We start from the raw sequence: 12,324 nt of genomic DNA, 5'->3' as shown, positions 1-12,324 counted from the left end.
GACAAAAAGGATAAAGAGTTTATGTTGACGTTTCTTGCCAGTATGAACGACTTTTTCGTAAAGTAAGCTTAGGCTGCCCTAATGTAAAGTCGTTCAAAAAACCTGTAGCATAGAAATATACTTATATTTGCGATAAGGGACAACTTTACTCACAAAGTGTCTTGTTGAAACAGGTATGAAGACAATCCTTTCCTGGCGTTAGTTGACAGGAAAGAAATGGAAGACTTTACAACCAGACTGTGGGCGTTGCAAGGCAATGACAACAACGATTCCTTTGCTTGGAACAGGGACAGGTGAATCAAGCAGACCATAAAAATTATTGAAAAAAAAGCATAACTTTAACATCAATGCAGCGCAAATGCAGGCCGTTACCTACATAGGCTACTTGTAATATTTTACACTCATAACGGTCGATATACTTTAGGTTGCCATGTTTACACCTAACTCCGATTAAGTTTACAATTCCAGACCTACAGATTAAGCAGCTGTAATTTACTTGGTTTGGCATAATTATGTTCTAAGTAGCTTATATTGACAAATTAGTTTAAACCTATATTTTGTTACTAAGAGTTTTGACTGAAAATAGAAGGTCTGTGACAGGCTGGCCTACTGCGGTATGGTTGAACTTTGTTACTTGCAAATAAAACCAATCATGAATATAATTTAGCTAAGTGTAAGATACTGTGCAGTGTTTGGTGTTACTATTTTAAAGTTCGACTGAATAGACTTGCTTACAGTTACAGAAAATATCTCAAAATATCTTTAATTATGTCATATCATCGATGTATACAGTTTTAGCAACAAGGGTGTCTAAATATCACTTGATCTTGAACAAATATTTAATGTAATAAAGTGAGGGAAAACTGATGCTGTCATTGTTTAGTTTCACTCCTCTCACTTGTACAGTACAGATAAAAAGACCAGCTATGCATATTTTGTTTTGTAACTTAGTTGGCCCATTTATTGAATTAACCTTTAAGGTAAGCAGTAGGCTACAGCAATTCAAAACAAGAAATATTTTGTTTTTCGTTTTTAATGTTTTTTACCCAACTGTTTTGAGATGTAATGATTTCTCGACAATCGTAGCCCTAACCGCTTGGAGACGTAAGAAATTTTTGACCAGACAGACATAGCCTACCTTGTTTTGTAATAAACTCATTTATTGTATTAAGTTAACCTGAAAAGTGGGCTGCGCCAATTCATAGCAGGTAATAACAAAGTCATCTTCACCAGATCTCTAACATGGAAGAACATGATCGATACGGTTTCTCAATTGAACGAGAATTCGAAACCAAGCCTTTACTTCGGATATTATTCCGCACACGGAGTATGTCTTCCTCGAATATTTCCGGATTCTTCAACTGATCGTTCATGGGGATTTTCTTTGTTTCTTATCATAATAAACTTTCTGGCATTTATCTACATGTTATGCGCTTACACTGCAATTTACAGGTGAGAAGCTTAGCTAACTTTACAGTCCAAATAGCATTTAGCCTATTCATGGCCTTGTAGACTACAATATAACTAACTTCACATTATTAAGTTTCTGGATTACACCTAAAAATCGTACCTCAAAATTTATGCTTTAGCAAAGATCAACGCAGAAAGTAGCGCTGTTGCTTGTGGTCAACTACATATCATGAACTTTTATTGACCAGCTAGGGAGGGAGTGTTTCTAAAATGTAAATTGTCAAAATCCAAAGAATAAGCTTTTCAATAACATTTTCATGTTGCACAGTGGTAACCTTGTAGGGGTAGTGTGTTGGGGCTATTAAAATTTTGTGTTGCCATACTGCGGTATGAAGTCAAACGCAGTAGGTTGACTTGCAATGTGTTTCAAATCGAAATTATTATCAATGTATCCTACAATAAACATATCGTAAACAGCCCTTGCTCTCTTTCCGTCACGCCTTCATCGGCCTTACACATGAGCGAAAAATCTCATAAGGCCGAATTTAGGCTACTTATTGGACAAAAACAATTGTGCTTGTAAAGAAGATCTGAAACCACAAATAACCTTAGCGCTTCAAATTCTTGACAAAAAAAAGGATAGAAATCATCTGGAGAACCATTAAGATTGACTAAGTTAATGGGTTTTCTTTAAAGGTACAAGCTCTCTATGTCAACTGTAGGCCAGATACTTATCCTCAAGTGTGAATAAATTGCGTGTTGCTTACATTAATGCATTTCGAACATTGCATAAATTACCGAGGCGTGTTAGCATTAGTAGTATTCAGACGTACCATCATATTCCTACGTTACATATATTGATTTCCATTAAGGATATGCTAGGGGATCTCCTGACTAAGAAGCAGCGGGCCAGCGATTCTCCATCAAGTATCAATTAATCATTCTTTATTACAAAATACATGGAAAATCAGCAGAGCCCTATTGGCATATGCATTTCGCTCTAACTTTAGAGCATCTTTAGTGCCTAAAAAGCAAACATAAGAAAGCAAAACCTAAAAACTGTCACTAAATAAATAAATAAATGAATCTGCAGTAGCCTAAGATACTGACCAAGACTAACTGCCAAAACTAACTGGTAGAATACTGCGTAAATATTAACTGGCTGCGTAAAATATTTATAGGCAAATTTAAACTATATTTAAACTAAACTACACGAACCTAACTACTATGACAAAATAATGATGACAATGCGCAAAAACAAACCAAGGTTGATGAGAGTCGAATGGCTAAAGCAATACGTACAAAACTATTATTCAAAACTATTATTATTAAAAAACTATTATTATTACAAAACTATTATTATTAGTATTCCTACGTTTCATGCCCTATTCCGAAATCGTATATTTAATTTTGTCAACCGCTGTCAGGTCCATCTAACAAGTGGTTAGTTGCAGTTTTTACCTCAGAGTGTTATGCTTCTTCTGACTATGCGTCTCACGTCTCTCTATAACGTGACTATGTACGCATAAGTTTTGCTTATATATGTAACGTGTGTTTTGTGACTTGTGTTGTGTTTATGAATATGGGCCTGTCTCTTTAGTGCCTGATGCAAATAAATAAAAAATAAATATGGTCCCAGCACACAACATTGATTGTCAGAGGAATGTTTCTTTAAGGACATAGAAAGTGGCTTTGGAAACTTATTTCAGGCCTTTTTGTGTACTTCTATATGTAGAGGCTTTAAACCAGTAACACAAGTCGGTCATCAAAGTTCCCAGGTTATTTTTATAAAACTTAAGAAATTGAAACACCATGACAAAACTGAAACATTGTTATTCTCGAAATTATTTATAAATATACACTTTAGCATCACCATCCAAAATAGCCAAAGAGCAGGAGCGACTGTAACCAGCGAAAGCGATTCCGCTTTTCAACGCAAGATCACCAGAATCATTCTCACGAACTTTTGCTGTTGGATTCCAATTTGCATCATGGGTTTTGTGAGCGCAGGAGGTAAAAAAATTATTTCTATTTCTAAAAGCAGCAGCTTTGAAAACGTTTTTGATACTACAATTTGAGAATAGCGAAAGTCGGCTGCAATGCATAGCCGAGTAGGAAAAGCTTCAATACGGCACTCGAAAAGACACTGTTTCGACACCGCCAAGAGCACGCAGCCTGTGTTTTTTGAAGACACTTAAAGCCATGCCTGAAGGTGGACACGAACATTGCACAAAGATTGGCTTCCTTGTTTCTCGTTTCTAAATTTTCAATCGGGCGTCGCTCATCACATAGGTACAAAATAATAGCCATACAAACAGTTTTGTTTGTTCAATGTATTGTGTAAAAATATACAAAATAACACAATCTTTTTGCTTAACGACAAAGCCATTTTTTTAATTTTCAGGTGGCAAATTGACTGAAGAGGCTTATGCTGTTTCAGCCATCATTTTGTTGCCAATAAACAGCGCCTTTAATCCTTTTCTTTACTCTGACCTGCCTGATTTGATTTGGAAAAAAGTTTTTGCTGAGTCGTCGTGTGGAAGGTGGCTTGAATCAAGACAGTTCGCTGGCTCAGCAAGACGGCATGTGTCCATGCAGACTGCACAAAGAAGTACGCAAAGTATTTTCGTTTTGATAAGCATAGCAGTATGGCAGGGTTTTATAGCGATAAGACAATTTCAATATTTTAAAATGGTTGGCCGCCCTATGTTAAGAGCTCCCGCTCACTGGTTGGGTAGGCTAAGCGCTGGACATTACAGTGTGAAAAATATTAACGAAACCAAACTTCTATTTTAAACGAAACCACCATTAATGGTACAATATTTAAAAGATAGCCTATCTATCGTATTTTCCCAGTTGGAAACTATTTTTACTGAGTATTTATTTTTGCTCAGACATTGCTATTTTGGTTGGGTCAAAACAAGTTAGTCATAAATACCTGTAGTAGCCTAAATATTTTTCTAAGTTGGTAAGATCCTAAATTCTTTAAACAAGCTTGTACTCTATCTACCTTATTTAAGGTTCACGAATTAGCTATCACAACAAATCAGCGTATTTTAGTTTAAGACACAATCTACTGTATAACATTATTGTCATGGAACAAGCGCTTGTGGGAGACTATGAAGTCTAAATTCAGCTGTATCAATCGAAAACATTCATATGTTTGTTAATTGTTGAAAAAAAGCAATGTTATATCATTATTCTGCTTTTTAACCTACATTAACAATAAACATAAACATGCAGTCGTGACAGTGTGAGCACTATCTTGCCCCCTCCGCAATCCAATAGTGTGCCTTTATGTTTATTGATGGCTCTTAAAAATAGGGCAAGAAAGCGTTAAGTTATAGCGGTAAACTTTTTCAATGTAGAGAAAAAATTTGCATTTATCATTTTAGCAAAGAGTAAACAACTGTGAGATTTTAAAAATAGTAAATAGGCCGACAATGCAGTATCGGATCTGGACAGAAGTTGTGGAAGAACCAGACTTTTAATACTGTAAAACAAATTCTATAAGATAAATAGACAATGCAAAACGTAATGTCTGAAACGTAAAGTTGGACAGGTGGGTATGAGAGGCTTGTCCCGAAAAATTTGACAAATAGCCTATAATCCTGTTTGGATTACTTTTTTGAATTTTTGGCGTAATAACGTTTTTTTATCAAAATGCACACTTTGTATGTAACCATAAGTCATTTTGTGTGTAACCAAATTTACTAAATTGAAATTGGATTTGGGTAGAAGGCTTGGTTTGAATTTAAGTCACCTTACCATTTCGTAAAAATTTCATTCATGACCACAGAAGGATTTCAATGATGCATTTTTAGAATTAATGAGGCTATTTGAGTGTGCAGTGTTTACTTCGGAATATTGCATTATTTTGTTAGTTTTTGTCGGACATAAAAGCTTTCTACTCCCTTCATCCACTTTCCAAAACTATGCATGCCCATTGCCCAAGATGGCTGGTTAAATGAATAAAATGTGATTGAACGAGTAAAGCGAGCAAGAAACTTTTGTAAAAATGGAAAAAAAATTATGTATTAAATCTTACCGGTGCACGTAACATTATAAGACAAAAATACAGCGCAAACTAACTATGCGTGGGCCCGTAGGCGGAGGTGGGTCGCCAGCCGGAGGTTCGGAAAGCAGTAAATACGGCCTTGCAGGATTATCGAGCTTTTGTAGCAGCTTTTTCTAAACCGTTAAAAAACTCTAAACATATCAAAATGAGTGGGCCTCCAAACAGCCGCGTTCCCCTCCGAATTTGTTTCATTTATTATTATATTAAACTAATGGCAGTCAAGTGCTTGCGTACCGCCGCCAGAACGTGTACCACAGTTTGAGTAGCACTGATCTAGGGAGTGCAACGTGTCATTGTTTCTAGGTGCAGGAAACCTTATCCACACAGCAAAATTCGTCGTTTCTGAGTAGCTATACTCCGGTGACTATGTTATACCTGGAATTGTAAAAATTGTTGTTTAATCTTGAGTTAATGTGTATTATATTTAAAAGCTACTGATTCAATTTAATGCGCTACACGAGTAATATGGCATGAATCTGGTAAACGTGTTTATTTACAGCAAAAGTCACAGATGATAACCTTGCAACCCGTCCATCTACACCTTCGACACAAGAATTCAGCAGGCTCTAAAATCGAAGCAGTAGCTTTTGCGAAAACTGTCCTTTTCAGAACTACTTACATCATTGTCTTGACAACTTCATCAGTGATTAGAAGAATCCAGTAAACGATATTGAAAATTTATTGTTGTTGTAATGTTCAAATTGTGTAGGTTATTGAGGAAGCGTCTTGTGTTTTGAGATGCTGAGCATTGACAAATGCAAAGATCCGTTTCTAGGTGAACTGAAATCACAATAAAAATTGTAGCTATGTTGGGTGTAAGTAAACGTATGTCCAATGCTTCCTTTCTAAAGTTACCGTACGTCAATGAAAAAAAAGTTTCATCTTTGAGTACCGTTTTTAGAACTTAAAGCTTTTTGTTGTAAGAGTGAAATGATGAATGGACTATTGCTGCATGCAGGCACCTTTTTCATTTATAAAGCCGCTGTGAAATTGCGTTTTATTGAAGGTAGTTTAGATGAAATGTATACTCTCAACTCATCACTTCATTATTTTGTTGAGTGATTTAGCCTAATGTGTTTTTTTCTTGTCTTGATAATTTCTTTTGAGGGTAAAAATGAAAAAAAAATTCAACGTTATTTTCTTTAGAATAATGGGCGAGAGATGAGTTGTGAAATATTTTACTGCTTACATACTACTATTATAGTATCATAGCCGATGAACCAGATGCTCAGTTTGTAATTTTTTCCAGCGTTCCCTATTTCGTGCAGTACCCCAAAGTGTTGTTAGTTGGCTGATTGATTTATTTCGTTGAAAATTAGGTAAAAATGTCATTCGTTGTCTGCCACGAGTACATCTCTCGAGAAGGCGACCGCTTGTAGACACAGATCTTCAATCTCTTCGTTTCTAATGACGTGACCGAGAAATTCAAGTTGCCTTTGATAGTAGGCTGCAACAGTATAGGCCAGGGGTGTTCAAATGGCGGATCTCGATCCGGTTCCGGATCTTTTCAACTTTTTGTGTGGATCTTCCAATGTCAACAGAAAAGATGGGATACCAGTGGATGACAGTGAAGCATTTTGGTTTTGTGTGCTTCAGCATTCTGCATTCAAAGACTTGTCAGTTTATGCCCTCATATGTTTATTGCCACTCATTAGATTGACATGCTCCACTTTCCATGCTTGAAAGTGACTCTTCAAGAAGTTAACTGTGATAATGATTTGTCATGCTTAGTCGAATTTCTGGAAAATTTGAAGCCTGAGTTCTGTAACAGGTTCAAAGAATTTTATGAAATCAGTTCAGTTATAGAGCTAATCACTCATCCACTGTCTTCTGATGTTGATGACACTTGGAAAACCAAACTTTCCACTGAACTGAATATACATTGCTGGTCTCTAAAATGCAGGTGGACTGTAATTTTAAAGGAGATGAGATTTGTATCGCAGATCTAAATGTGTTTTGGTTATCACTTGTAACCTTGGAAAGGTACCCAGCTATAACCAGGCTGGCTAGAAGGGTCCTTACTTGCTTCGGTTCTACGCACCTTTGTTGTGAGTCGTTGTTTTCATCAATGAATTTTGTAAAAACAAGCATAGAACGAGACTCACAAATGCTCATCTTCATGAGCTTTTGAGGATATCAGTAACGACAGTAAGTAACAGAAAGCCCCGATTCGATGTTATTGTGAGATCTAAACCAACTCATCATTTTTCTCACTGAAACAATCTTGCAGCTGTAGCACACTTCACTTTTGACTTTTACAAAGTTGGTTGGTTTTGAATCTTTATCCTCGGACTGACAAAGCCTTGATTGGTTATTCCTGGTAGTTGCGCATACTTGTTTGTAGAGGCTCTTGACGCAGGGTCGGTTACCGAGATTGGCAGAGTGAAGTTTCCGATTGTTGAAGTATTGTTGCCGGAGAATTATTCCATTCACTAGGTGCCACTGAATGGAGAGCAGTCCTGAAATGCGTTGCTCAAGCGCACACCCCGAGAGTCGAACCAGCGTCATCAGGCTATCCTTTGAATACACGATGCATTTCAATATTGTTTTATATCAAAAAATATTTTCATAATGCGGAGCAACGATTCTAATGTAAAATAACTGTTTTTGTCAAATGTTTTATTAACTTTGACCTGTGGTTGTCATTTGGTCAGTTGATTTATTTTTCGACAAGTGACACCTTTTCTTGCGTGAGCCTGTTGCAATGTTGCATGCTTTGACTCAATGTAGACTATTGTCTTGGGCTATGTCTTTACTTAAGTTGTTTTTTGTTTAACTGTCGATTTTATTGCCTTAATTTTTCGTTTTTGATGTCAATTACTCTTCTGATGTAATAAACCGTATACTGGAAAATATCTGCAAAAAAGACATAGACTACAGTTATCCTACAAAATACCAGCTGATGTGCTGGGTCATAAAAATGTTTTCAGATTTTCTGGTGATAGTGTACTTTGTCTTTAAAACATTTTGTAGCCTACAGTAGCTATGGTATCTACGTACACTCAAACAATTTTGAAAAAAATTTCACTCCAGCAGTCATTTTCTTCAACCTCAGCGTACTTATTTTGTTAGACTGTGCGATTCCAGAAATAATCATGTGAAATGCTGATGTGTTTTCAATGTTGTGTTTGTATTATATGACGACATAACTGAAGGGTGATCAAGTTAATTTTGTTACGACTATAAGTATTCGAACCTTCCTTTTAGAAAAGAGTTGTAAAGAATTTCATGTTATAACTTTTGAAAAGATGTTATTTCAAACACCCCTGGTTCGGCTGTAAATCGAGGGCCGGTGGCCAGTCTAGGTCATATCATCAACTGGAAGCCACTTTGGCACAGAAGCTAGAGCTGTTTAAAACAACAATATTTTAAAATAAAGCGAACTTTGTTTCGGGTTACGTTACTTGGTGAAAATTTTCTTTCAAGCAAATAAGATTTTTTCTTGACACCCCAAGTAGATAAAAAACGTTGCCACATTTTTTTTTATCATTGAGTTTGGCACTACCGTACCAAAACGCTTTGATATGCTACAGACTGAAGAGTTTTTAAGAGAATGATTACCTTGAAAAGATTAATGATTGGAAGTTCATGTATTTTGCTTTTCTTCATGTGTCATGCTTGGTTTCTACCTATTCTCTCGTGCATCCTTGTTTCCATGGATATCATGACTTTAGCAAATTTGTTTGACTGCCGAAAGTAGTATGTGCTGATTATCATGATGAACGAAAATTGAATCAAATGTAAATAAAACGTGATGAGAATAAAGTGAATTTGTGACCAATGTTTTTTTCAAGAAAGACAAAGTAGCATATTCCAAGCCTTCAAAGTTGGAAGAACAACAAGAAAGAATAGATTTACATAAAGTTTGCTAACATTAACTGCAGTGTATTTTACGTATTTTCAGTTCAACATGATGAGTCTAATCTACTGTTGAAAGCAATAATGTAACCAAAGGCAATACAGTATTAAAGTTAAAGCTCTCCCTTTCCTTTGGAAAGCTTTCCATCCAGTGGCAGCTGTTTGATAAAACAGCACTTAAACAACCAGCGGAAACTTTGCTCTGCAAGAATGCGAAACTGCCAGGATTAAACAACCAATGAGGTAGCCTATTCTAAATCAGAAGATATTCTCACAACCAATCAAAACATAAACTATGCAACAACAGAAAGCGTAAACTTCCGGAGAAAACAAAGCAAACCTTACAAGTCGTCATTGCTATTATTTCACAACCATTGATGTGTTTTAGCATCTTGCACCTTTCAATGTGTTACTTACTTAACGTACGATTTAAACTCATTAACTATTAAATCGACTTATTCTCATTTCTTGCATGCAAGACGGAACACAAACCAGCACACTTGTAATCCTTCATATGAGTATGACGTGACCAAGACTCAAACCAACACCATCAGCTAGAAGTAATACCTGAAGCACTACACACAGTACAGTGTACACAGTCCACCACTGTGCAACAGGCTCAAGGTGATAGTCGAACCAAGATCAAATGACTGGAGCACCAAGCACCTGATCCGCTGAGCAATCTCACAAAAACTAACTCAAATTGTTCGATAATCTTGATGGTTCGAAACGGCTAGAGGTAGAAAGGTGCAGCGGGTTTTGAAATTGTTCTACATTTGTGTCCAACTCAGATATCAAACGATGAGTTTTGTGTCAGATTGTGTGTACATTTAGGAAGTGTCATGTCACTGGGCTTTCGTTTTATGTAAAAACACGCGCAAAGTCGCTTACACAACTTAGAACCAGCGTCTTGATTGTGACATGAAGTCATATCCTATATAAAAGCTTTTTTTGTACCAGTCATAAAATGCTTCCGCAAGTTGTCCGAGACAAAAAACACTACCAACATTTGTTTTAGAAAACGATAACAGGATTTCAGTAACCATATGTCAACTTTAGCAGATAGTTGGTGACATCAGTATCTCCATGGGGTGTAGGCTATTATGAAGATACAAAATCTGATGCCAAGTGCCATTTTGGCCGAAGAAAGACTATGTTGTCAATATGTCATTCCTAAACTACTGTATTTGCTATTTTTTGATATTTTATCAGAGTTAGACCATACTTAAAGAGTAATTCAACTAATTCAAGAAATAGTTTGTCAAATATTAAAAACAGTTAAAAAATGTTTACTATTGATTTACTAGAAGTTTTAACTTTCGATTTTGTGAAGGCAACTGCGTCATTGCTACATCAGTCTCATGATGCCCTGTTCTGCTTGAAAGTAGGCCGTTTTGTAACCAGCTTACTGTAGTTAAACTTAAGTTTATAATATGTTCTTGTTTTTTTAAACAGAACGTTATAGGTAATCAAAGAAAATTAATTGCAATGTTGCTTATGCATAGTAGAAACAAAAAGCTAAACTTGAAATCCTTCATTTTTGTTTTACTCGTATTTACTTGCGACACTAAAGGCAACGCTACCGGTAAGTTATAGTAAGCTCAGACAGCAATTGGTTTTGTAACATGCGCAATGATGGCAAAGTTTTCGTGTGTTTGACATCTGAGGTGGCGTATACAAGCATAGCGTTTTACTTCGTCGGTCTAAAAATTGGATAGCTTTTATGTCAGGTACTTCTTGCATTGCTTTAAATGCCGCAACCCCTCGACATTGACGCCATTACGTTCTAGTAGTGCAAGTGCGTCACCTAGACGAGAGTTCAAGTGCGTGTAAAATGTTGAAAAAAAGCATGTGAAAGCGAAGTCACGGCGTTTTGATTGATTTGTTGTGAAAGTCTTTATCCGCGGACTGAGAAAGCTTCCTTCAAAGCTAAATTCTGGCTGTTTCGCATACTTTTAAAGGCGTTGAACCGCTGACGCAGGGCGGTCATCGAGATTGACAGAGTGAGTTTCCGCTTCTTATTACAGAGTTGTTGTCTGTGAATTATTCCATCCAATAGACGCCGCTGAATGGTGACTTGTTCGTGAAATGCGTTGCTCAAACGCACACTCCGAGAGTCGAATCAGCGACGACTGATCTTCAAGTTTCTTTCTATATAAAGTCAGGCGTTTCTTTCGTTTCTGATTGTCCAACATAAAAACAATCAATGATCATAGACACGAACGGCCAGACCTCTCATGTGCCCAACATTTAGCATCTATTGCAGGTAGGACACGATCGAGCATTATCAAGCTAGTGCGTATTAGCTGCTTATTATAATTATTATTCTATTAAAATACGTAGGATATAAATTGCTGTAGTTTTCTCTAGTCCAAGTGTTCGATCTATTGCCGGAGTAATGTTGTCGTGTTCAAAAACGAGACCGCTTTTGTGCTCTTGGTTTGTCATTAAAAGCTACAGATTAGAGCAATCCTATTTTATATCAAAGCGAATTTACACAAACGTCATATCATGATAGTATGCTACACTATGCTTGCGTGGTTACTTTATATGATTGGTTTACAAGTGACGCATGCAAGGGGTAGAGGGCATTGGGCCATTGCGCACAGCATTTCTAGCCTTGTTTAATTGATTACATCGCACTGATTTTGGTGCCACAGTGCATGCGCCCGCTTCAGTTAAGTATCCAATTTACGACGAGCGTATTATGACTAGATGCTTGCATCTCGATGGACTGCCAAGTAGGTACCTACCAATTCTTACAAAACAAGTTGCCAACAGGCTGCATGCGACAAGCTTTGCCGACAGATGGCCTCAGTCAACACACATGGCCCACTGGAATACCTAACCTAACCACGTATTTTATTTAAAACAGTGTTTTCCAAACTATAGGTCGCCCAGACATGGACCGCGAAGGGTCGGAATATGGGTCGCGCAGAAACGATCCATATCTACCAAAATGTGATGTTGTAAATTGA

The 12,324-nt window shown here is 36.8% G+C and overlaps 1 protein-coding gene across 1 annotated transcript in view; it reads left to right on the top strand.

Annotated features, from left to right (window-relative positions):
* The window catches only part of LOC145780735 (uncharacterized), a 36,395-nt gene extending 27,148 nt beyond the window's left edge, over window positions 1–9,247 (top strand). The window contains exons 16-20 of the mRNA XM_082592361.1: window positions 174–293; window positions 1,234–1,452; window positions 3,278–3,423; window positions 3,815–4,021; window positions 5,988–9,247. Coding sequence (XP_082448487.1) covers window positions 174–293; window positions 1,234–1,452; window positions 3,278–3,423; window positions 3,815–4,021; window positions 5,988–6,058 — 763 coding nt within the window. The 3' untranslated portion in view covers window positions 6,059–9,247. The remainder of the gene's footprint in view (window positions 1–173; window positions 294–1,233; window positions 1,453–3,277; window positions 3,424–3,814; window positions 4,022–5,987) is intronic.
* Window positions 9,248–12,324: the final 3,077 nt, after the last annotated feature.

Source organism: Aplidium turbinatum, chromosome 12, assembly GCF_918807975.1.
Source record: "Aplidium turbinatum chromosome 12, kaAplTurb1.1, whole genome shotgun sequence".
Classification (NCBI taxonomy): Eukaryota; Metazoa; Chordata; class Ascidiacea; order Aplousobranchia; family Polyclinidae; genus Aplidium; species Aplidium turbinatum.
This window is presented reverse-complemented; position numbering and strand designations above follow the sequence as displayed.